At 39.4% G+C, this 27,229-nt stretch overlaps 1 protein-coding gene across 4 annotated transcripts in view; it reads left to right on the top strand.

The window, feature by feature from the left end:
* Window positions 1-27,229, top strand: part of itprid2 (ITPR interacting domain containing 2) — a 109,463-nt gene that overhangs the window by 29,925 nt on the left and 52,309 nt on the right. Inside the window, exons 1-4 of one of the 4 annotated variants that reach the window (XM_036577215.1) lie at window positions 10,582-10,706; window positions 15,103-15,317; window positions 19,097-19,139; window positions 26,590-26,639. In XM_036577215.1, coding sequence (XP_036433108.1) covers window positions 15,137-15,317; window positions 19,097-19,139; window positions 26,590-26,639 — 274 coding nt within the window. In that variant the 5' untranslated portion in view covers window positions 10,582-10,706; window positions 15,103-15,136. Of the gene's footprint in view, window positions 1-10,581; window positions 10,707-15,102; window positions 15,318-19,096; window positions 19,140-24,196; window positions 24,528-26,589; window positions 26,640-27,229 lie in introns of those variants that run through there. The other 3 variants (XM_036577205.1, XM_036577231.1, XM_036577224.1) reach the window with 3 other exon arrangements.

The following is a 27,229-nucleotide window of genomic DNA, read 5'->3' as shown; positions in this document are numbered from 1 at the left end:
TTTTAGCAGAACGGGTCGTTGCCCAGTGTCCGAGCCTTTGAGTCGCATTGGCTAAAAGAAAAATGTTGTTTGTTGCTCTTAATACTGGATTGTTTTCTTTCACATTGTTTAAGAACAGAAGACTTGATGTTAAGACTCATTGCATTTAATTTTTTTTTTATCTATAAGAATCAACTTATGACGACTAAACAATTAACTGTAATTAACAATACAAACAATACAAACCAGCACTCCACTGTGGTTCACAGGGCGACACAGGACTGTAATTTCTGATAATAAATCAGAGCGCAGAATGCTCACACATACACAAAGAAAACAGAGGGAAAAAAAATTCCATTTTTGATAATTCTAGGCAAGTCAGCATGTGGCCCCAGCCCTTGTACCAGAATTCACTCGAAAGAGGCCCCAAATATTCTGTAATAACTCTCGCTAGGATGAAGCAATCTGAACGAAACCATGTGCAATGTGCTCTTCAGTATATGGAGCTTCGAACAAGCCGGGGTTCCCCTGCGTCGGAGCGATGAGGTAGGCGCCAGACAGCCGTCACAACATTTAACCTCCGTTTGCATTTCCGGTTGCAGACCCCCCCTACCCCTTCATGTGTCAGGCAGAAAACGGAGATCACTTCCAGCATCGCATGTAATGCAATCGATTACACACACGTCAAGGTCTGTAGCATATTTTTTTCGGTTCAGATTTCTTCATCCTAACAGGAGTAACAGCAGAATATTCGGGGCCTCTTTCGAGTGAATCTCCCTGTAGAAAGAATTTGGAAGAGGGAACTGTTCAACACTGGGAGAGTGACAGATAGTAAGTGTAATGTAGGTGCCTCACGGTCAGTGTTGTCCGTCCGCAGTAATTTAGTGATTATTTAGCTCAGTGATCTCCCCGTCTGGAGCCTTTTGAAGCACAGAATGTATCAGACCTCTGTGTTTACAGAGCCGCCAGAACAAAGAATCCACACAACTTCATCTGTGTTTACAGAAGAGGACCCAAATCTGTTCCTACAGAGGAGTGGAGCACGCCCTCCTGAGAGAGAGAGAGGGAGAGAGTGCATTTTATGGATGTCCCCATCAAGTTTTTTGGCCCTGATATCAGTCCAAGACACAATCCCATTTCACCCCTCAGCCCTACCACTTAGCTCTGCCCCTCCGTTTTGTGTGTTCATGTCTAGGAGTAGGGTGTCCCAATTCTTGTTGAGATAGAGGTGAAGTGTTGGGGCTACATGACCCTCTAAACAGAGGTTTTTCAGAGACTCCAAACAGAGTGATATGAGAAAAAAAGAAAAACCGGCAAGACGGCTGAACAAGAGACCAAAGAAACACACAAATGTGAGAATTTTCTCTGTTAAAAATATGATAATCACTGTATTGTCTTAGTTTAATGTCGTTTCAGTGTATTTTGGTCATTTTCTTCATAACAACCATAAAAAATCGCCAATAGCATGCTGATGTCTCGGTAGCTAGCCAGCTAAATTTCCTGTTCCATCTTAAATAGTCCAGCAGTTCTGATGCCTGAAGTGCCAGAATGTAACTGCTGCTCCATTTAAGGTGGACTTCAGCTTCATATCACTGAAGAATTAGGGGTGGGTGATAATAAATAATTGCCCCCCTCTTTGAAGTCATATGATGCCCTAAATGTAACTAAAGCCCAGCAGTGAGGAGCTGAACTTTACCCTCCTCTGCTGTCACTGCAGACTGGCAGGGTCGCCTACAGAGCAGCACTGGTAGCTGTTAATGAAGTGATGCTGTTTTTATTTGAGGGTCCCATTTCAGAGGGAAGATTTCAACCACTACCCTGTAGCTCAGCTCCAAGAGGCAAAGTAGCACTCCAAAACAAGGGGTAGGGGTAAAAATGAGATAAGCTTGGGCCTAAGTCCTTCAGCATGGTCAGTGGAGAGTCCCATCCGATATGGAGCTGTTATCACTACTTGATTAAACTCATTTACTTAAAAAGTCACTACTTAAACTCTGTCCTCTTGAGTCTGAAGATGTGGAAAGCTTAAAGAGAAAGTTTGGGCGCTGTGTCAAAATCTTACTCAACTAAAAGTGGAAGTGTGAAGCCAAGAACGTCAGAAAGTGCAGTTTCCTCAGAGCATGAGGCAACACAAAACTCAGTTCGTGATCCTGACAGGCCAAGTCCACTTTACTGTTTGAATGCATGTTAATAACGTCAGAGATTCTTGCTAAGTCTGCAGTCCGTTGCGTTCAGTATATATACCCACTTCCAGCACCTCGCACTCATTTCTGGTGTAAGCCACGTCCACTTTCCGGTTGTGCTTTAAAAGAAGATAACAAGAAAGAGTGCAGGCCAGGAAGTGGTAGCAGAGTCAAGGTATTGATATTGGTGTTAGTATGGAAATGTTTTGAGTGGCACCCTAAATGCGATTACACTGTAAACTGACATGCTTGGCTTTTTGTGTCTCTTATAAGGTATTTCTTGTATTGTTATGTTTTATTGCTCTGAAGTGCTCCTTCTCTCAGCTCTGAAAGCTCTACTACATGTAAAGTGTGTGAAAACAAGCTTTCGCACACTTCTCATGTGGGTAACTGGTGTGGTCAGAAGTCTGTGAACATGTCTTTGGCCTCTGGTTGTTCTGTTGCTGTGCTGAACTGGTTCAGTTTGAAAAGAAAAAAGCACGTGTTAGATTTACAATGTGAGCCGATGTTTTACTGAATTAAGGCTCCGACAGTTCTGCCATTAGATTGGTCACGTTTCCTTTCAGGAGTTTACTGAACACAGTGTTCCAGAACGGATCAGAGTGACTCTGCAAACATCTATTTAAGGCTGGTACTGTAATTTGTAACACAGTCATTTAGGAATGAGCAGCGTTCATTGTGATAGTGATAAATTAGAGTGCTGTACGAAAGCCAGAGACCGTTCCATTCAGTTCCATTCAGAACAGTTTTAAGTACAAGCTGTTCATTTTTCAGTGCTGGGCACTGAAGCAGAAAACATGTTGATCAGAAAATCCACAGAAACCTCAACGACTAAATATATGATCATTTTTTTCAGTGTTTATTGTGTCACTCTCTACCTTTATTCCAGATTCCATTCTCTTCAGGAGACTCACTTTCAGCTCCTCAAAGAATCTGCAGACGCACCTCCAAAGTTCAGTCTTAGAAGCTGGTTGATCATTTTCTGAAGTAATCAAACACATTCAGTGGTGTTGAGGTCTGGACTCTGGGGTGGTCAGTCCATCGTTCAGCTTCTTTGTTTGATGTGTCCGTCTCCTTTTCTCAGTGAGGTTCTTCTTGACAGCTACACATCCTTTCAGACCCTTAGCGCTGAGTCGTCTTCTCACAGTGGAAGGATGGACAGAAACACCTGTGGATTATAGACATTTTATTTATTATCCAAAACCACCAGTCAACCTACATAAGTCTGCAGTTTTTATATGGAATGTTGATGATGGTAAAGTAATACCAAATCTGAAAAAATACCTTTTCTCTGGGGACTATTTTGCTTTAGAACACCCTGCATGTAACCCTCCACCATGAATGGATTAAACAGAATATGTTTTAAGCCAAAACCTGATCTCAAAGCTGTTGTAAAACAGTGTCTCAGACATCAGGCAGTAAATTCATAACCATTTCATGTAGTAACTTCCTGTGAGGGAGCTTTTAGAGGTGGACGTCTGGTTCCTATCACCACCACTGTGAGCAATTCTGACTCTGTATGTTTATCTAGAACAGAGCGTTTCATACCAAACCACTCTGAATGACTCTGTTTACATCTTAACCGTTTAATTATGCAGTTTGGAAAATCAGTAAAATTTCACTTTTAATGGCTGGTTTGACTAAATAAGTTTCAGAGCATATGTTTGGTTTTCATCAGCAGTTAAAAGAACACACACACACACACACACACACACACACACACACACACACACACACACACTAGCTTTTCTCTCTGTAACATCTTGAAAAACTTCATATTGTGAAACATATTGTGTAAGTCTTTGGGCTGTTACCATTGATTTATATTAGTAAGTGAATAGTCTACCAATTCGTTTGATAATTAATCCAGTTATGAGTTTTTTAAGAAGGCCATATAATAAAAACAGCCCTATATAAAATAGTCTTCCTATATGCTGCTACTTTTAGCTACCCTACGTACATTGGTCCATGTGTGTCATGCTGCGTCAGAAACCACGTAAGCAAGTCTATTAGAGATTAATGAACATCTCTACACACTTTGGCATGCAGCTAGCACAGTGCTAATTGGTGGAGTATTACTCTTCCAGTACCTGTTAGCTACATTAGCCTCATAGCTCCAATGCAAAACTAAAGAAACAAATTTTAGACAACAAACGTATGAATATGATTTTCTGTAAAACTATTGCTTTAATTTAATTTAAAAGGCAGTGTTTGCCTTTGCGTGGGCAGGACAACAGTACGCTAAATCAAAGTAGGAAAGTCTGTTCACTCGGCAGCCTTCTTTGCAACACTGCCAGGCAGTTATTTCGTACAAGACCAGACACTTCTCTCTTTGAATGGGGAGAGGCCAAAATACTCAAAACTGAAAGTCAGATTACCTTTAAAAAACATTTAAGAAATCGTTCATAAAATCTGTCAAATACCTCATGAATCGTTTGTAGCGTTTGGCTGAATAACACACAAAAAATGTGATTTTTCGGCTTGTTCTGGCTACTGAGCTTGTGCAGTTCTCCACAACGAGGTGGGGGCTTTCCTAGCTAGCGCCACATTATCATCGACCCTCCCTCTTTTTATTGAAGGGTGGGACTTTCTCCGCAAACAGACACCATGTTGAGCGTTCCCATTCATATTTTAGCCAGTGACCATCTCCTCCTTCGTAACATCTCAGGTTAAATGCGATTCACTTTTGTTTGTAGCTTTTTGCAGAAGACATTAAGTGTGTTTACGTGCACTCAGTAATCCGATTATAATCAGATTTCTGCGGTTATCTGATTATTCAAGCAGTTATGTTAACAGCATACTTCGATTTCTTAGATCAGAGTAAGGTCTAGAAATCGGATTAAGAAGTCTGTTAAAGAGGCTGGATTTTAGCTCAGTAATCAGATTTCTCAGTGCATTTTAAACTCTTACTCTGATTTCTTTCGGATTTCTCAGTCTGAGCATGTGCGGAACAGACGACGGTACCGCAAACTAGCAAGCAGCGTCGCCGTGAGACATAGCGAAACACTTTTGGAGCAACGCTGAAACCAAATACATGCTTGACAAAATGAAGGATTTATTTATTCTTCATCTTCTAGATGATGTGTGTTCATATTTTCAGGCAAAGCTTCAGGGTCAGGGAAATGTTTAAAAGCTGCATCATGAAGTTTGAGTTTTACCTTACGTTTACGTCACGTCTTCTTCTGTGAGTTTATTGGCCGGTTGGAAAGCAGAAGTCCAGTTACTGTCTGACTCATGAAGACCTGGAGTTTCGTTATTATCTGACTACTATCAAGTGCATGTAAACATGTTGATCGGATTACGGACAAAGTCTGACTTAGTCTTGAGTCTTGACTAAGTGCATGTAAACACACTCACTGTTACAAACCTACTTTAGTGAGATCATAACTCAAATCACTGTAATGTCCAGCAGGCTGAAGGTGACAGCGGGAGGAAACCTCCCTCATCAGTATGTCTTTTTTCTTTCGTGTGTTTATCGTGATTATAAATGGGTGACGTAACTTTAAACTGAATGAATCATAGATGGAGCAGGACTGTAACAGCCACACAGGTAGCCAAGAAGTAGGCCAGAGACATGAAGTAGGCGGATTGTGTCCAACATGCTGCACTCCCTACTTGCCCAGTCATTATTTTCCTCCATATCAGGATGAATTAGTTGCTTGGCTCCGTTTCTGATTTTCCCAAGTACAGTGTAGATTACTCAGAGCACCATTCAGAGATAAGAGTCCTGGAAACAAAAGCTCTGACGTGTTTCTTGCTGTTTGCTGTGCAAATAGATGTTGAGGTGCAGTGCCAGTGTTTGCCAGCTTCGCTGAGTGGTTCACTGCTGAGCCAGAACCTGTCTAGGAATGAATCTGTCGTTAAGATGGCTTGACAAAGCCAACTTACGGTTCTTCATCATCTCCTTATTCTCATCATTACTCTTCTTTTTTTTGTACCATTTTCATGGGTTGCAGTTTTCCAGCAAGAACCAGGGAACTTTGCAGGATCGTAGAGCCGTTACAGGAATCGTGCTCTTGTGCTTTTAGGACCAATTGCACAAATGGTTTTCACACAGCCGAGGACAAATCAACATTGTACTAATTATGAGAATTATATAACCAGGATGTTGGGAAAGTAGAAAGCTTTTTTAAACTGATCTCAGGTCAATAACTTCATGACTTTTTGGTTAATTTTTAACATATAATTGTGAACGTGCACCGGTCATATAGTTCATTGTAGGGTTTAATAAGGAAGCTTTCACTTTACAAAGGTGTTTTCCCACTCCGCATTCAAAAACAAGAACTGAGCCAAACCATAATAACCACTTAGAACAATTTAATTGTGCTTTCAGTAATTTTGTGTCGCTCTAAAGCGTCTAGTTTGGCTTATTAGCTAACGTAATTCCCCCAGATATCGGCCACTTCTGCATTTTTGCGTATTTCCCCCTATTTTCCCCCTCAGTAGTGCATTTAAACCTTATTCTTGCAAAATCAAGATTCAGAATTACATATAAACACAATATTGAAGTATGTTGTAATTCTGTGTGTACAAAACTGCAGGAACACACAACCCCTTCCGCTTTGTGACGAATATTTGTCTCAGTGTAAAATCCTGCCAGTTAATGTTCTTCAATTATAGATGAAAAGTTTGTTACCATGGTAACTAGTTACATATGCAGAGTAAGGGTGCTCACAGAGGACAAACTTACTCTCATTGTAAACTCAACACGCTATTTTAAGCAGAAAAATGAAAACCTGAGGTGACCAATGACGGCCAATATTGGGGGATTCCCATCATTCTAGCGGCATCAGTTTCAAAGACAAACATTATTGAAAAAAGTATTTGCTTTGAAAGGTGAAATATGTATCAACTATATCAAAAAAGGCCCTTCCTCCTCCCGGAACAGGCAAACTGTGACGGTGTGCAGGATGCTTTCCACTTTCACTGGCAGTGGGGATTTCAGCTGAGTTTGAGCTGATTTTTATGATGCAGCTCCACACAAGATGAAGCACAAAACAAACGAGCTGTATGACTAAGTGCAAATAAGATCCAGTTGTTTGATCCCAGCAGAACGGACAAACAGTGTCACCGGGCTACTGTCTGTTCTGGAAACCTGAAAGTATTGTGAAGAGCTTCATCACTTCATTCAGAAGTTGAAACGTTAAGTTCTTCCACATTTAACTAAGTCCAGTTTGAGCTGCTTTTGTAGATTCTGACCCTTTCTTCAAGAACGCTGAAAGTTCCATTTGCTAGAACACAGCTGCCCTGTAATCTTGTTTGGCGTCATGCTAACAGCAGAGGCGACCGTGATTGGTCAATGAGTTTTTCTCACTGGCAAAAGCTATCAAAAATTGAGCAGAAGGCAAATAATGTTGCATTTTTGCTGTCTGCAAAATCGCATTTGATGTGCAAGATACCATCCGTTATCAGTTAGTGTGTGTGTGTGTGTGTGTATATATATATATATATATATATATATATATATTGGTCTTTCTGTAGTACTGCTACCTGTAGGTGATATAAGTATATGAGATGCAGTCATTTTGAAAGGCCTGTAAGTCTCTTAAGACTTCTTTGCTGTATGCAATGTCAGAGATACACCAAGCGCTTTCAGCATTCAAGTCAAATGAATGGACACATTTATTTTTGGCATTATTAATAAATCAGAGGCTCATTAATTAAATTTGAGTATAATTTATGCAGTAGTATCTGCTCACTCTGTTAGAAAAGCCAATATTAAATATTCAAGTTTTGTATTCAAGTTGCTTGTTAAGGCGTATCAAATTTGTCCTTTTTTAAGTTGATTAATAACATTGTACCACATGTGATGGATATCATGTGGTGTGCTAGATGGCAGCATCCAACCCTAGCTAACATTACCCAGCATAGTGTCTGTTCAGGACTGTGAAATACTGACAGGAAGAAAGAGTCACGAGGAGAAACTCTCTAAAAGCATGAGGAAGAACCACTGAGAGGAATCAAGGCTTAAAAAGGAAAAACTCTCTAAGAGAGTGAGGAAGAATCATTAAGAGGAACTCGAATTTTGAATTTCCTGTTCCATCTTAAATGATGCAGCAGCTGCTTTTAGATACTGTGTAGGTGGCATAATAAGGTAGAACAAAGGTAGGAAAAAGCTGCTGAATAAGATGCCAGGTTCCTCAGACGGAAAACATCTAGCACCATCCCTTCCTGGCCCATGGGTCTGGTGCTAGAAAATGATAGTGATATAGATTTAACCATATATTGATCAGTTTTTTAATGTTTTGCACAATAGAAAAAAAAATCAGGTTTACTTTGGTTGTTAAAAATATTTCTTTTTATTAAAAGGTGCATGGACATCCCAGAATAACAATCCACTGTTAAATTACAAAGATAACTTGAGCATCCAAATGGATTCATATGAAAAATATGTACAGTTGAATGCAAAGGTTTGAGCACGGCTCAACACATCAGTTGCATGTTGTGTTGATTTTTTTAAGTGTAAATAAGTGACAACATCCTCTGCAGAGACACACTTTGCACATTTTAATACACTGTTACTGTTTATTTGCTTAGTTTAACATACTGGGGGGTGGAGGGATGTAAAACTCAGCAAACACTTAGGAATTGTGCACTAAAATTAGCAGAAAAAGTGTTGAGCCTATATATCGCTGCTGTCGGAACAAAACCTCGTATCTCCAAAATGGTAACTTTACAGGAGAAGGAAAAAACATCATTTATTTTTAATGTAAGTCAATGGAACCAGACGTTTTTCCGTGTCATTTTGGGCCGTTTCCTTTGGTCCGTTCATCATAAAATTCACACACAATGTAAAGAGCAACAGAGACTTTCAAATTACGTCAAACTGAAAAAAGACAAACATGGAGATAGAAAGTTTTATACTGACAGCAGCGTTATACTGCGATTACACAATATGTGTATGTGTATATGTTTTAGGTTAACCACATGGGATACAAAAGCAATGGCCTAGCACCAACTTCGCAACCACCTGCGACTCCGTAGCATGGCCTGGGAACACCTTAGCTGCGGCGTGTCTTTCCATAGCAGTAGCCTAGCAACCACCTGGGAAAACATAGCTATAGCCTAGCATCTTTATCAAGCCAACTTAAGATTCGTTCACTAAACGTCCCTTGTTAAGTGTGTTCTCTGTAGAGAATGTGTCCACTTAGTTTCACCTAGAAAATCTGAGTGGAGATGTTTAAACTTTTGAATACAACTGCACTGTATATATCGTGTTTTTTACTAAAACCACAAAAAAGTTTAATCATATTACTGCATACATTTTTAACCATACTGCAGACTACTAATTTAGAGCGCATCACATTACACTGTTGTAAATAAAGGTTCTGTTCAGGTACATTTTTCATTCATCAAGGTACAAACAGTGTAAATGTTCCCTCAAAGCTCCAACAGTGGTTTTAAGGTCTGATTGTGAACCTTAAGTAAGTTTTTCCAGGTGAAAAGTTTGTATTTGTACCTTTTCACAACCGAATGTTTTAGAACAGAACAGTAAAATAAAAGCCTGGAGACGAGACGGGGTGTGTGGAGTCAGTACAGCTTAGAGAATATCATTTCAGTGGATTATGGTTCAGTTATGTTCCCTGACTGAAGGTACTGAGATAAACCCTTGAGGGTTCCACTCCAGTGACAAGAAGGGTCCTGCCCCAGTGACAGTTTAATACCTTTATTTCTGACCGTGTATGTGCATGTTAATTATGTATTGATTTTACTGCAGCATTGTAACTGGTAGCTGAGAAAACTTTACCTAAACTGGAGTGTTGTTTACTAGTTCTGTTGGATTTGAAGCACAATGCGGCTGTATCACCTACAAAGGTCCAAATGTCAGATTGGACTTCGGAGCATCTCATGCTCATTACCAATCGCCTGTGCTCTGATCAGCAGGCATCATGACATCCTTACAATTGCTTGTTCCCACATGAAGTAGTTTTTAAAGTAGATCTGATGGGCCACTCTTTACAGTGTACAAGCAGGACAAGTTTACAAGGGTGAATACGCTGTTCCGCCTCTCCATATAGTCTGTTCTACCAGCGAGCTGACTGCATTGCTGCCTCTGGCTTGTTCTGCCAGTGTTTTCCAGATCATCTGTCCCCTGTTCACCGAGCAGAGTGATGAGTTCTGCGGGAAAAGAATTAGTCTGTCTTCCTGCTTATTTATGAAAATCACACTGAAAATAGACGCGGCCTATTAATAGCCTTTGTCCCACGAGCCCGGAGAGATTCTACGGTCAGATGATGAAGCCGTCCCACTGTCCAGCCTTTCGAGAAAAAGTGTCCGATCTGAAAACAGGAAATGACTCTGCACCAGCTTGTAATCTTTCAACTAAACAGACGTTTCCTGCTCTACTCGTTTTCTGACTCCTAGCTCTCCCTCCATCCCTTCATCTCTCCCTCCCTCGCCTCCTTTTTCTCTCGGGCTCTCTCTATCTCTCTCGCCTCGGGCTGGATGTTACATGAGCTTGAGACAGTGCTGGTCATGTCGTTCATTCTGCCTCCTGCGTTTTGCGACTCTTTTTGCGAGCTCTCTCATTTTCTTCTGATGTCTGCGGTGAGTTCTGGTGTCGTTTTCTCTCTTTTATACTAGAAAATAAGAAAAAATGCTGTTTGGAATGGACTTGATCCAAACCTGTCAGTCTTTTGCACACGAACAAAATGTGTTAACGTATGTGACAGATGATGTAACACGTTTTATTCATGGTCAACAGACTGAGCTGTCTGAATAAAGTTAATTAGAAGCTCTGTTGGTTTTCAGCACAGGCTAGGAGTCTTGAGTGCTGCGAGTCTTTGACTTTGATCCAGTGAAGGTCTGCCTGTTGCATCTTGCTGAATTGCTGTAACACCTTTGAACGAATTACCACACCAGAGCGCTTCATCACGCACCTCTCCACAAATGATGTTTTGCAATGCTAAACTGAGGGCAGATGACGCGTGTCATTATCTATTAGGTGTATTTTCACATGTAATGTTTGAACAAGTTTGCTCTGTGCAGAGGCGTCCTGGCTTTTAGCCCAATGTGCCTTGGGCAAAATCTATACTAAACGTCTCATCTATAACTCTGACAGGAGTAATAATAATACATACGTACATACACACACCGATCAGGCATAACATGTTGACCACCTCCTTGTTTCTACGCTCAGCTCCACTTACTATATAGGTGCACTTTGTAGTTCTACAGTTACAGACTGTAGTCCATCTGTTTCTCTGCATACTTTGTTAGCCCCCTTTTACCCTGTTCTTCAGTGGTCAGGACCCCCATGGACCCTCACAGAGCAGGTACTATTAGGGTGGTGGATCGTTCTCAGCACTGCAGTAACACTGATGTGGTGGTGGTGCGTTAGTGTGTGTTGTGCTGGTACAAGTGGATCAGACACAGCAGTGCTGCTGGAGTTTTTAAACACTGTGTCCACTCACTGTCCACTCTATTAGACACTCCTACCTTGCCAGTCCACCTTGTAGATGTAAAGTCAGAGACGATAGCTCATCTGCTGCTGCACAGTTTGTGTTGGTCATCCTCTAGTCCTTCATCAGTGGTCACAGGACGCTGCCCACAGGACGCTGTTGGCTGGATATTTTTAGTTGGTGGACTATTCTCAGTCCAGCAGTGACACTGAGGTGTTTAAAAACTCCAGCATCACTGCTGTGTCTGATCCACTCATACCAGCACAACACACACTAACACACCACCACCACGTCAGTGTTACTGCAGTGCTGAGAATGATCCACCACCCAAATAGCACCTGCTCTGTGAGGGTCCATGGGGGTCCTGACCACTGAAGAACAGGGTAAAAGGGGGCTAACAAAGTATGCAGAGAAACAGATGGACTACAGTCTGTAACTGTAGAACTACAAAGTGCACCTATATAGTAAGTGGAGCTGATAAAATGGACAATGAGCGTAGAAACAAGGAGGTGGTCAACATGTTATGCCTGGTCGGTGTAAATGCATGCAGAATGGCGATTTAACATATCTGCATAATTGAGATGTAAACAGAGAGATTCAGAGTGGTTTGGTGTGAGATGGTTCAGATGTCTTTACAGTGGTGGTGATAGGAACCAGGGGTCGCCATGACTACAGCACAAATATAGACATTTTATCTACTATCCAAAACCACCAGTGAACCTACACGTGTCTTCTGAGTTTTATATGTAATGCTGATGATGGTAAAACAGTAAAAAATCAGAAAACGACGTTTTCTATTTTGTCTCACAACGGCCTACATGTGTCTCTGCCGTGAATGGATTTAAAAAACCTCCTCAAAGCTCTTGTTATACGGTGTCTCAGATATCAGGCAGTGTATTCATAACTTTTTCATATAAGTTTATTTGAGGGAGATTTTAGAGGCATTAAACTCTTCAGATGTCTGGTTCCCATCACCACCACTGTGAGAAATTGTGACTCTTAGGTTACTCTAGAACAGAGTATTTCACATCAAACTGCTTTGAATGACTTTGTTTACATCTTAACTGTTTAATTTCAGTGAAAATTTGAGAACTAGGTGGAATTCCCCTTTAAAATAAGTCTACAAAGTGCTTTAAAGGAAGATTAGAACAGTTAGGTTGTGATACTGAAATGAACCGACGATAAAATTTGTTAAAGATCAGTCAAGATAAAAGACAAATGAGACGATCAGAATATAAGAAAGCAAAAAGAAATACAATAAATAAATAAACAAATACATGTAAATAAAGTCAAAATCATTTTACTGAAGACTCCAATACAGTATAGTATAACTGTTAAGGCACTGACCCTAAGTACGTATTAAATTTAACTTAAAAGAATCTAAATTACTTTGAATTATTCCTGAACATGGTTACCATAGTAACTGTAGACTCCCCGCCCTTTAGCTGAGTTTCTGGTTTGATCAGCAGATGTCCTTCATATTTTCCTGTACTTAATAACTGGATTCATTCTCTTTTATGTCTTTTATGTTGTTTTATGTGTTTTTAATAATGCCTCTTGTGCTGTGATTATATCTGTCTGTCTCATTATCTTACTGTCTGTCTGTTTTGACTATCTCACTATTTGTCTGTCTGTCTGTTTATCTGTCTGTATATCTATTAGGACCTGACCAATGATTAAAATGTTGTCATCGTTACTGTATTTAAGGAGCAAACAACTCAAATTGCGTATAACAGTCCATATAATTTATATTAATAATGGTAAAAAAAATACAATAATGATAAAAATCAAATAGATTCCAGTAGTTTTAGTAAACAGTGCTTTAGTGATGAAATTGTCTGTTCTCAACTAAAGATTTCTTTATCTCAAACAGCAGAGATCTTAAATAATGTAATTTTAAAGCAAACCACTTATAAATAACCTTAAAAGACCCACGAAATACAGAATTTCTCGTTTCTTCGAAGTAAGTTTGATGTAGTATGTAAACATGACGTTTCTGAACACTCCATTCGCTCTCCTGTCCATACAGTCCAAATAAGGAAACTGAGCTGCAAAAACAGCCTGATTTTGAATTCTTTGTTTTTCTGAAGTCCTGTCCACGTTTCAGGCCACAGCAGTTTACACCCACCCACTCATGTTATGAATAAAGTTATAAGGAGTGTTACAGCCTGGGCTGCCTTTTTAAATGAGACACAATACACTACAGCCAATCAAAACAGAGATAATGTACATATCGCTGCTGTTGGAACAAAATCTCGTATCTCCTTTCTTGTCATTTTTCAGTTTTTGACATAGTTTGAAAATGCCTGTTGCCCTTTACACTGTGTGTAAATTTCATGAAGAATGGACCAAACGGAACAACCCAAAATGACTTGGGTGGGAAAAAAGTCCATTGACTTACATTAAAAGTAAAGTATGTTTTTTTCTTCTCCTGTAAAGTCACCATTTTGGAGATACGAGGTTTTGATCCGACTGTAGAAGAATATCAGTCTTAAAAGCATGATAATAAAAAACAACCTGTTTAATTCTCAGAGGTAGGGAGAAGTTGGAAAAAGAAGTTTGGCTGTTATTGGTACGTAAATGCGTACAAACATCATAAGGGGGCCTCGGAGAAAGAAATAAAATATCACAGAAATGTAAAATATGAGCTCTTTCACATGAAAATAACAAGACCAAAGAAAATTATGAAAAGTAAACTGTTCTGCTTAATATAAGCACAAAAACATTGTCTATTGTTTAAAAAGGACACTTTTCTTGGCACAGAATCCTAAACTCAGCTAATTTCATCTGCCAAACTGTATATCTATTGAGCCTTCACTCTCAGAAATAAAGATAGTTCACTGTCACTGGGGCAGGACCCCTCTTGTCACTGGGGTGGAACCCTCAAGGCTCCATCTCAGTACCTTTAGTCAGGGAACATAACTGAACCATAATCCACTGAAATGATATGTTCTAAGCTGTACTGACTCCACACACCCCGTCTCGTCTCCAGGCTTTTATTTTACTGTTCTGTTTTAAAACATTCGGTTATGAAAAGGTACAAATACGAACTTTTCACCTGGAAAAACTTATTTAAGGTTCACAATCAGACCTTAAACCACTGTTGTACCTTTGAGGGAACATTTACATTGTTTGTACCTTGTTGAATGAAAAACGTACCTGGACAGAACCTTTATTTCTAACAGTCTTTCTATCTGTCTGTCTATCTGCCTCTTTTTCAGGGCTACATAGTTTGGACAAATGACCATGTTGCGATGTTTGCTACTACATATTCATATTACAGTAAGCCCTGTGATATTAAAATGCATTGGTGATTGAGCTGCATTAATTTCCCTAAATAATTTGGGGAAAAAGCCTTGATGTAGGTGATCTGTGGTTGGTCAGGTTGCTCACAGCACAAAGTGAAACATTCGGTGGTTGATTTGAGACTCATTTGCAGACTCAGTCTTCTTCAGTATGAGTATTTCTGTCTGTCTGTCTCTCTGTTTGTCTGTCTGTCTGTAACTCCTGTGACCCAGAGCGCTCTCTCTTTCCGTTCGCAGGTGAGCATTTCTCCACTGTAGCGTGCCAGAGGGAATGGAGGAGTGCGAGTTGTCTCCGGCAGGGAGGGAACAGCCCTGGAAGGCGGCGAGCCTGAAGAGGATGGCATGGGCCCAGAGCCGTGATTCCTGGCAGGCTCCAGAGTCTGAGGAGCAGAGTCCAGAGGAGCTGCTGCCCGCACAGGCTACAAACCACAAGCCCGGTCCGGCCGAGACAGGTACTGTACCACTCTACTCCTCTGTCGGTCCATCAATGCTGTACTGCAGGGCTGCACTATGTTCCATAGTGAGAAAGTATCATACTGCGATTATACTATATGTTAAGTGTATAGCTTAAATTTAGATTAGATTAGATTAGATTCAACTTTATTGTCATTGTGCAGAGTACAGGTACCCAGCCACTGAAATGCAGTTAGCATCTAACCAGACGTACTGTATTATTTATATACCATGTGTGACAAACTAACCATGGTAGAGATGCTGGGGTTACAATATGTACAATTCAGGGCAGTAGAGTGGTTAAAAAAGTACAGTATATTAGAAGATGTTTGGTGAACAGTTAGAGTTATTATAAATATTTGGGCCAAATTTACATTAGTTTGATCTTACACTGTCAGAAGAAAATGTACTGAACTGTCACTGGGGCAGGACCCCTCTTATCACTGGGGTGGAACCCTCAATGGCCCATCTCAGTACCTTTAGTCAGGGAACATAACTGTACCATAATCCACTGAAATGATATGTTCTAAGCTGTACTGACTCCACACACCCCGTCTCGTCTCCAGGCTTTTATTTTACTGTTCTGTTTTAAAACATTCAGTAATGAAAATGTACAAATAAGAACTTTTCACCTGGAAAAACTTATTTAAGGTTCACAATCAGACCTTAAAACCACTGTTGTACCTTTGAGGGAACATTTACATTGTTTGTACTTTGATGAACAAAAAATGTACCTGCACAGAACCTTTATCTCTAGCAGTGTGTGAATGCCTTCTAATTCTTTGCGATGTGAGTTTTTAAAGGCTAATATTACAATGTTAATTAACAAAAGATATATTGAGCAGCTGTACTTTACCATTGAGGTCTTGGTAGGAGCTTAGAAGTGGAAACAGCATCATGGGATCAAGTCTTACAGCTTGATTCAGTTTCATGGAAGTCCTGATAAACCAATTAAATGTCACTTCTATTAGTTTTGTTCACCCAGAACTCTTTTGTGCTGCTGTTTGTGTGCATTTCAACAAGATGCTGCTCATGGGAGTTATTGACCTATAGAAGTCTAGAGATATTACTGTTGCTTTGCTACACTAACATGTAGTTACATAAGAACCCAAGTCTCTCAGTTTGAAAGTCCCTCCCATCCTGTACCTTAAGATCAAGTAATTTAGGCCTTCTTCATGTTCCAAGGTTGAAACTGACCTCTATGGGTGGTCATATGTTTAGTATAGTAGCTCCCCTGAAGTCTATTGGGATGCATCCACACTGTCTTTGTTAAAATCTCTGTTAAAGGGATATTTGTTCTCAACGTGCTGTCGGTGTTCCTCTTGTCTTTAAATGTGATGCCTACGTGGTGGTGATTACAAGTACCAGGGGTGCCCCAATCATACATTTTTAGGCTGATTTTGTTCTGATTATGATTCTGTTAAGACAAATTAGCCGATGATGCTTTGTTAGTCTTTTTTAAAAACGCAAAGCTCACATTCTGTGGGCTAAATGAACACACTGGCACATTTCCAGCACTTTACATAACCCAAAATCACAATATAAATAACTTTTATTTGCTATTTAATGTGTTTAAACTGACATTTTAGACCTCTTAAACAGTTTCCTATTTAAATATTATGAATCAAATACAGGGTTAAATTGAAACTAAGAGCACAATGAGTCATGTGCTTATACCCGTATGCTAAAGTTTGAACACCCCAGGCCAGATTACGTGTTTTGAAAGTGAAAATCAGTTCACACATGCAGAGAACACATTAAATTCAGCAAATAAACAGTAATTGTGCATTTAAATATGTGTTCTCTGAAGAGGATATTGTTTTGACTTATTTACACTTAAATCAACATGTCATTTGACCAGGGGCGCCCAAACTTTGTCTGTCAGATCCCAAATATTAACAGATAGATATACATTTGTATTAATAAGTTTGAGTCGGTTTGTTTTGATGTTCGTGACAAAAATATGGCAAAACAGGACAAAATACATGACTGTTCAGAAATTTGCAATCACTGTTCAGAAGGTTAAAGTCGATGTGTTTAATAAAATAAGATTTGGTTTCTGAAAAAAAAATATTTTAGTCCTGTACTCAGAGATTTTTAGTAATCAGTAGTTATAATGACTTTAGCATCTAAAATAAACCTCATATTTGAGAAATGGTGATCAGATCTTGAGAAAGGTAACTTGACAAAAAAGTTGTCGATAATAACTATTTTTATAAAAAGTTATATCCCAACATTATTCAAATATGCAGTAACGCACCTTTTGGTGTCTAGTTTATGATTAAAATCTACTCTAAGTTATTGTGGCTATAATAACAACATTTATTAATACATTCCAAATGTTTTAACAGTGTAACTTTTGATCAAATTTATATCATAATAATATTTCTCCTTTTTGACTAACAAACACAAATATGGTTGGGAATGAAAGTTTAGACTCTGCACTTTGACAATAATGAGTATAAAGCAGCTTTCAGGGCTCCAGACTCAGATACGACCGCAATGATTAATTTGCGACTAATAAAATTAAATCACCAGTGGTGACAGGTGACAGCAACTCTGGATAATTTTTTTCGTAAGTAACTATTAATTTCTATTGTTCTATATTTATTACCTTGTTTTTATGTATTTTTTAAAATAATTTTTCATCTTAAAACGTAATGGATAGGCTTTAGCGTCACATGGACACGTCCACCTTTAAAAAAAATGCCTGTGTGCTCATTAGATTTCAACCAGAGTGTGACAAACAAAGCAGAAGAGCCAAACTGAGCTTTTTGTAGTGAATGTCGGCGTGTAGAAAAAGTGAAAAAATCAGACTACATCTGTGTCAGACCTTAAGAGGTCATCTGCTGTTGAGCGGAGTGTCTCATGCATGCAAAAAAATAGCAGAGAAAGAATTCAAAGAGTTTAAAATCTAACTCAACACAGCCAACATGACAGCAAGAGAAGAACTACCCTTCACCAAAACCACCTCCCAAATTCATATGAAGACGTATGATAATATACAGGACAAGAATCAGGCAAGAGATGCTAAACCCTTGTGTGGTGTTGATGTTTTTTAAATCAATACAGTCATAACAATTTATGTAAAAATACCAGGTGTTTAAAATATCACAAGTGTCCAGTGTAGGGTTCTCCTTTAGCAGCTGTAGCCAGTCAGCAGCCTGTCCATGTTGTCCACCCTCACACACACACACACACACAGACACACACACACTAACAGCAGGCCATGTAGGAGGAGAACAGAGTGAAGGACACAGCACCTCCACACTTTTACTCCCCGCAGGTTCACCCAACACCACATGTGTAATATAAATGTGTGGGGGGTGAACAGAGTGAAGACAGTGAAAATGGGTTATTTTATACGTTCTTCACAGAAAATGAGCAAAGGACAAGAATCTGAGGTTGAAATGATAATAAATCATATATTTTTTTTCTTTTGGTAAACATTGGGGTCCCACAAACCCCAACGTCACCCAAGGGTTAAATCAAAGAGCTGATCTGAGGTGTGTTAAAAAGCTTTGTTTATTTTGCTTATTATTATTTGGCACTTAAACTATTGTTGCCTGATTTTTTTTCTTTTAGGAGTCAGTGGCCAGTTTGTTATTGCTGGCGATAATCGTGCCATCCGAGGGTTAACATTCATGCAGAGCTCTTTGTGTTGCTTTTTTACTGTGTGAATCTCAACAGGATGCTGCTCATGGGATTGTGGGTTGTTAATCATTGCTCTCTAGACTTCCTTTACATGTGTTTTCTTTTTGTTCTTGCTCTTTTTTAGGACCCATCCCTAACAAAATAGCGAGCTGGCTGAGAGAGTGCAGGTAGGACCCTGAACGCTTATGCAACTTTCCGCATTCAAATGCATGCGATGTCTGTCTGATGGAGCCGAGTTCCCAGTGTGACTTGAATGCCTCATGCTAGGTTAAACAAAGTGGTCTGATGTTTCTGTCAAGACTCCGGATGAGAAAAACACCCTCTTTCTCTTTCTGGGTGGCACTGTGTTATCGTCACTGACACGCTATAAATTTCAGACGGAGATGTGAAAGGCTTAACAGTTCTTTCTAACAGTCTGTGTGGAGATTTCCTGAGCAGCGAAGACATCTAGCCGTTTTCCTCTGGACTCTTGAAAGCACACTGAAATGCTACATTTAATTAAAAACCATGCAAATGTTTAGCAAAAGCAGCTCGGCGCTAATCCTTATTTTGCTTCAACACTCATCAAAGTGTCTTCTTTGGTATGAAGAGCAGGTTTTGTCTAAATAGTGATTTGACACTTTTCTTTTACAAACTATTTTAAAAGCACTCACTGAAGCTCCTTTGGTCCAAATGTGCTTTAAACACCTGAAGGATTTGAGTGCTGACATCACAACAAGGGGATAAAATGTATGGTTTTTGAATTTAATATCACTGCTGTCAGAAGAAAACATTGTACCTCCATTTTTGTCGTTTTTCAGTCTTTGTCATGATTTGAAAGTGTTTGTTGCTCTTTACATTGTGTGTAAATTTCATGAAGAATGGACCAAAAGAAGTGGCACAAAATGACTTGGAAAAAAGTCTGGTTCCATTGACTTACAGTAAAAATAAAGTAGGTTTTTTTCCCTCTCCTGTAAAGTTACTATTTTGGAGATACGAGGTTTTCTTCCGACAACAGTGATATGTTGAAAGAGAATTCCACCAACTTTTCAAAATCTCTGCATAGTTTGTTGATGAATCGTGAGTGTTTTAGTCATTTAAAGTGGTTTGGTGTGAAATGCTTCATTGTAGAGATTCAGATTTCTTTACAGTGGTGGTGATAACCAGGGGGTCGCCATGACTACAACACAAATATAGGCATTTTATTTACTATCCAAAACCACCAGTGAACCTACACGAGTCTTCTGACCTTTTATATGTAATGTTGATGATGGTTAAAAAGTCATAATCTGAAAAAAAATATCTTCTCTTTGGGGACTATTTTGCCTTGGAGCATCCTGCATGTGACCCTCTGCCATGAATATATTTTAAATTGATATGTTTTAGGCCAAACCTTTCTCAAAACTGTTGTAAAACAGTGTCTCAGGCAACACAAAGTGTATTCATAACCATTTCATGTAGTAACTGCCTGCGAGGGAGCTTTTAGAGGTGGACGTCTGGTTCCTGTCACCACCACAAGTTTCTCTAGAACGAAGCATTTCACACCAAACCACTCTGAACGACTTAGCGGTTTAACTGTGAGTACATTCTGAAATATTGGTGGAATTCCCCTCCAAGGTCTTGCAAGCTAACTAAGAAATAAAAAAAAATGCAGTTTGAAAAGCTAGGTGTCCTCAAACGTTTGATAGACAGCGTAGTTTGTGCGATGTAGGCTGAAAGTGTCCTTTTTTGGTCTCTCTTGCACAGTCAAGGCTCTGTTGCTCCTCCGCTTAGAAGTTACATTGACAGAAGTAGTGCAAAACAGCAGCGTCTGGCTGTCCAAAGGCCATGACCTGTTTGAGGCCTCTACTGAACTCATAAAATGGAGTTATTGCACAGTGTATAGCAAACACTGCATAGCTTTTCTTGTGCTGTGATCTCAGGCACACTAATCTACAGAGGCATTTATTTGAGTGCATACATTTTTTCTAGTAATTGTAGATGTGATTATTGAGACACTCTAAAATGCATAACATTGGGGGAAAAGCTTACTGTGGCTTAATGTAATACAACAATGACCTAGAAACATAGAAACACCAAGTTCCTCTCATATTATTGCTCATAAACACCACCTGCTGCTGAAAGGATGATTTCCTTATCTCAGGAGAAAGCAGTGTTACTACATTAAATTACCGTCTTACTATTGAAATGATAATGCTCATTTTCATCTTAGCATCAAGCTAACGGTGCCACACGTTTGTTTTCCTACACTGCTTAAAGCAGATCTAACCAAAAATATGGTCTTTTGAAGGGTATAGGAATGTATCGTTGCTGTCCAAGGAAAATTTGTATCTCTATATCATTTGATCGTGGCAGCTGTTCTTTACATTATATCAAAATTTCAGGAAGATTAATGCTCCAAAATTGCTTTGGATAAAATCTTTTCACATTAACTTACATTGAAGCTGAAGAATGTTTTTGCCCTCTCCTGTAAAGTTACCATTTTGGAGATACTTGTTTTATTTTAATGGAGTGATTTAGCCTGTTTGCTATCTTTTTGGCCTGTTTAGCTTTCCATCCTTGACCTAGTTCAGGGGTTGGCAACCCGAGCCATTTTGTCCTTTCAGGAAAAATCAAACCACCTTGGGAGCCACAACATCTAATGTCCATTTTACCATCTTGGCTGTAAATATGTCTCAGTATGTGATAATGTACTAGTATAGGCTAACAAATATAATATAGACAAAAACAGACTTACTTTGCTCTGCTTTAAGCTTTAGTTCAGCTATAGCCGCTTTTCTCACATCTCCAGCAGGAAACTTTTCCACAAAAGTGGAACAGTTTCTTGTAAAATGTCTCTCAATGTTCGACTTTTTAGGAAGCTGAAGTCGCTTCTCATTCGCCAGCTTCTTGTTCGAATTTTCCCATTCCACCTTAAATGGTGCCTGAGGCCCCAGAGTGTAACTGCTGCATCATTTAATGGAAATAGTGCCTGCTGCCTGCTACGCCATTTAAGGTGGAACAGGAAAATTTGAAGGAGAAGCTGGCGAATGATAAGCGACTTCAGCTTTGAGACTTTTTAGTGTTTGTCAGTTTCTCATTGCAGATTAAACGTATCAGGAAACCAGCTGGAGTGATTATAAACATAGATAAGTCCATTAGTCTCCAAATTATCGATGTTCATCTTAAATCTCTCTCTTTGCCGTTTCGTTAGCTACTATCTAGATGAGATTGTTGTCTGTGTTGCTATAGTGACCAGCGGCCTGTGCTTCAGGGTTAAAGGGTGAATTAGCAGTTCTACATTAACTCCAGAGTTTAAGACCATTTATTGTTAAACTGTGTTGAACGATCAGCAGAGCTTTATTTTACTGTAAAGGAGGATTATTTTATTTTTACCTACAAATCTGATTCTGCTGTGGAGCCACAACAGGGCAGTAAAAGAGCGGCATGTGGCTCCGGAGTCATATGTCGTCGACCCCTGACCTAGTTGTTTAGAAAATTTAATAGTCAGACCCTCAGCTTAAGCTGAACTAGGTTCTTACTTCATCCAGCAGTTCACTTGATGATCCATGTGAGCAGCAAAACACTCCATTTACAATGCAGTGCTTTTAGTTCCTTGACGTATTAAATCAAAATTCAGTTGTTGTGAGGCTTTCAAAGGTGTGTGAGGTAGTGTTCTAAAGCAGCTTTGAATGCAGCTCGGCCAATCAGATTTTAGAATGGATCAATTTTGAAAAGTATGTTGAGCCACAATAGGGTCTTTATAAGTTTTAACATTGAAGTAGAACTTAACATGAATAATATAATATTGGGCTGCAGTTTTGCTCTTTAGGCAGTAAACAGTGTTTATAACCAATAATATGTGAGAAAACTTTCTAGATTAGTACATCAACCCACGTTAAAGAGGTGTTTCCTTGTTATGGGTTTTAATGCAGGGTAAAATGTTTTCTCTGTTTCTGGTGGCAGTTTGTCAAACGTTTGATTTAGTATGTCGGAATATTGACAGTTTCTCAAAATGTTCACTTATTTCCTGAACACAGTGGCTAATTTCTCAAAATACTGACTTGTTATGCAGAAATAATGATTTATTTCCTCAAAATTATGACTTAGTATCTCAAAATAGTGACTTTCTTAAAATTTTCACATAGTATTTCAAAATATTTTGACTTAACAAGCCATTGTTTTGACAAATTATCTCCAAATTTAAAGATTTTGAATTATTAAGATGAAATTATGAAATAATGAGTTCAAGTTCAAGAAAGTAAGTAATTATTTTGCCATGTTAGGTCAAAAGTTGAGAAAATTAGTTGAAAAAGTCATAGTATTGACATACTGCTGCCGGAAACAGAGAAGGTGGAAAAAACATCAGCAATTTTTCTATTCCACATTTCCATAGTGGCCAGTAGTATGTTTGAGAAAGTTGATGGTTCTCGGTCAGGGGTCAGCAACATGCGGCTCTTTTACTACTCTGTTGTGGCTCCACAGCAGAATCAGATTTTTAGGTCACCACAGCAACACAGACAACAGCCTAGCTAGTAGCTAACGAAAAGACAAAGAGAAAGATTTAAGATGAACATCGATAATTTGGAGATGAATGGACTTATTTGCATTTATAATCACTCCAGCTGGTTTCCTGATACGTTTAATCTGCAACGAGAAACTGTCAAACACTAAAAAGTCACGAAGACGAAGTCAGTTTCTCGTTTGCCAGCTTCTTGTTTGAATTTTCTCCTTCCACCTTAAATGTTGCAGCAGTTACACTCTGTTTGGAAAAAGTAAAACAAGAAGCTGGTGAATGAGAAGCGACTTCAGCCTCGTAAAAAAATCAGACATTTAGAGACATTTTATAAGAAATTATTCTACTTTTGTGGAAAAGTTTCCTGCCGGAGATGCGAGAAAAGCGGCTATAGTTGAGCTAAAGCTTAAAACAGAGCAAAGTAAGTCTGTGTTTTCGTTCATATTTTTAGTCTGTACAAGGACATTAACACATACTGAGACATATTTACAGCCAAGATGGTAAAACGTTCCTTCGGTAAAATGTAAACTATATAAAATATAAACTATATAAAAAATAAAATATAAAACATAAAGTGTTTGTGGCTCACAAGGTGGTTGTTGTTTTAAGGTGGTTGTTGTTTTAAAACAAAGCCACATTGTTTGGACGTTTAGTGTTTTGGAATGCTGCTGATTGTTTAGTCAAATTTTGTGGAGTTGCGTAAAATCTCCCTTGTGCTCATGTGATCGGGACAAACATGCGGTGAGCAGGTGGGGGCTGATGTTTGAGGCTCCGTGCCCCACACTAAGTCAATAAAGCATTCCTCCGCTATCACTGCCTGGTCCCCGTGCCTCCGTCTTATCAGCAATTTGCTACAAGACACTTGCGTTCTCATTGCTGGAGTGACAGTGGACATATGGGTGTCTCTCTGAGCTGGAGTTTGATCCGTATCCGGAGTTGCAGCGGCCTTGCCGTTGTGTAACATGGCTAGTGCATAGTGCACTGGGAACGTATATGTGTGAGGTGGACTCAGGTGTGTGTGGATGAAGGTTTCAGCAGAGAATGACGGCAGCGTCCTGTAAGTGTAAACACCTGGGAGCGGGTAAACATTTAGTTATGCTAAAAGTTTATGTATGTACGCTAATGTCTGCAGTATGTTTCCTTATTGTGTGCGTGTTTATACGGGTGTGGGTTTGCACGTTACTGTTGGCACTTGAGGATCTGATGGTCATGCAGTTAAGCCTGAGGTTGAGTTAAAGTCTCATTATAATATATATTACAGTAATTTGTAATTATGCTGAGTACATTTGCGTGCTTGCGCTACGACGAGTACTGTTTTGTACGTAACATCAGTGGACAGCAGTAGGTGCCTATGTGCGGGACGGGGGAAATGGAACAGCTGTGAGTTTTCTGGATGGGCTTTAGTGTGTTGTGCGACAGTATGTATTGTATTGACTGTGAGTATGGTAGTGTTTTGTGGGGACTCTGTGTAGTAGTGTTTTGTGAGAATTGTGTGATAATCTTTTGTGATGTCTCTGTGTTAGTGTTTTCTGAGAACTGTCTTTGTATGGTAGTGTTTTGTGGGGACTGTGAGTATGGCAGTGTTTTGTGGGGACTGTGAGTATGGCAGTGTTTTGTGGGGACTGTGAGTATGGTAGTGTTTTGTGGGGACTCTGTGTAGTAGTGTTTTGTGAGAATTGTGTGATAATCTTTTGTGATGTCTCTGTGTTAGTGTTTTCTGAGAACTGTCTTTGTATGGCAGTGTTTTGTGGGGACTGTGAGTATGGTAGTGTTTTGTGGGGACTGTGAGTATGGCAGTGTTTTGTGGGGACTGTGAGTATGGCAGTGTTTTGTGGGGACTGTGTGATAATTTTTTGTGATGTCTCTATATAGTAGTGTTTTGTGAGAACTGTGTTTGTGTGGTAGTGTTTTGCGGGGACTCTGTTGTAGTGTATTGCTGGGATTGCGTGTGGTAGTTTTTTATGGGGACTCCATGTGTGACAGTGTTTTGTGGGGACTTTGAATGTGGTTAAAGTTTGTGTGATAATGTTTTGTGGGGTCTGTATACATAGGAGTGTTTTGTGGGGTCTGTATACATAGGAGTGTTTTGTGGGGTGTGTATTTGTGTGATAGGGTTTTGTGGGGTCTGTTTATGTGTGATAGGGTTTTGTGGGGACTGTATTTGTGTGATAGTGCTTTGTGGGGTCTGTTTATGTGTGATAGGGTTTTGTGGGGTTTGTATTTGTGTGATAGTGTTTTGTGGGGTCTGTTTATGTGTGATAGGGTTTTGTGGGGTTTGTATTTGTTTGATAGTGTTTTGTGGAGACTGCATTTGTGTGATAGGGTTTTGTGGGGACTGTATACATAGGAGTGTTTTGTGGAGTCTGTGTTTGTGATAGTGTTTTGTGGAGTCTATGTTTGTGTGATAGTGTTTTGTGGGGACTGTATACATAGGAGCGTTTTGTGGGGTCTGTGTTCATGTTATGGACTTGCGAGGACCGTGTATGGTAGTGTTTGGTGGAGACTCTATGGTAGTGTTTTGTGGGGACTGTCTGGTAGTGTTTTGAGAGGACTGTGTATGGTAGTGTTTGGTGGAGACTATGGTAGTGTTTGGCGGGGACTCTGTCTGATAGTGTTTGGCAAGGACTTTGTATGGTAGTGTTTGGCAGAGACTCTGTATGGTAGTGTTTTGTGGGGACTCTGTATAGTAGTGTTTGGCGGAGACTCTGTATGGTAGTGTTTTGTGGGGACTCTGTATGGTAGTGTTTTGTGGGGACTCTTTATGGTAGTGTTTTGTGGGGAATCTTCATAGTCGTGTTTGGCGGAGACTCTGTATGGTAGTGTTTTGTGGGGACTCTGTATGGTAGTGTTTTGTGGAGACTCTTTATGGTAGTGTTTTGTGGGGACTCTTTATGGTCGTGTTTTGTGGGGACTCTGTATGGTAGTGTTTGGAGGACACTCTGTATGGTAGTGTTTTGTGGGGACTCTGTATGGTAGTGTTTTGTGGGGACTGTGAGTATGGTAGTGCCATTTAGTGTCTCTTAGTGTCTTGTGGAGCTTTGGGTGTTTTAATGTGTGTTTGTGCGCTATGTGCCATTGTGTTCTTATGTGTAACATTGTTAGGTGACGTGTGTGTGTGTGTGTGTGTGTGTGAATGTCCACAGGACTCCTCTTGGAGCCTCCCTGGATGATCAGTCCAGCAGTCCGTCCAAAGGTGAGTGACACTTCCATTGCAACAGGATCATTCTCACAAAACCACCTCAAACCATAAACATTTGAGTTTCATAATCATCAGGCAGAGATACATAGTTAGTTGATCAGTCAGCACTCTGTATATAATATTTATTTTTCCATTTTAAAGTTTTTTTGTTTGTTTGTTTAACCCTTATTCTTATTACTGCAGTAGACCATCCATGCGTATACTGTAAGTTGTAATGTTTAGCTTTAAAAATACTTAGTCCCACAAGTTTATGAAGTTTGGTCCTAACACAGCTTATGAAAAGAAAAGTGCAATATTCACAGATTTATCTTCAGGACTGTATTTCAGTAATGAGGATTTGAAAAATGTAAGTGACCAAAATCAGTTATATATATGGCATTGTTTGTATATGGCATCTCATGACTGTGAGAATAACCCAGCTGTGTGTGTGTTATATTGTGTAATTGTGGAATTGGTTTAATGCATAAATGGTTCTTGCATAAATTATTATTATTATTATTTTTTTTTATTTATTTATTTATTTTTTTCTCTTTCTATATTCTGTCATTTTTTGCTTGACAGATGTGAAGACAGTAAAACAGTAG

This window comes from Colossoma macropomum, unplaced genomic scaffold (genome assembly GCF_904425465.1).
Source record: "Colossoma macropomum unplaced genomic scaffold, Colossoma_macropomum, whole genome shotgun sequence".
Classification (NCBI taxonomy): domain Eukaryota; kingdom Metazoa; phylum Chordata; class Actinopteri; order Characiformes; family Serrasalmidae; genus Colossoma; species Colossoma macropomum.
Note: the sequence above shows the minus strand (reverse complement) of the source record. Positions and strands in the feature narration are given on the sequence as shown.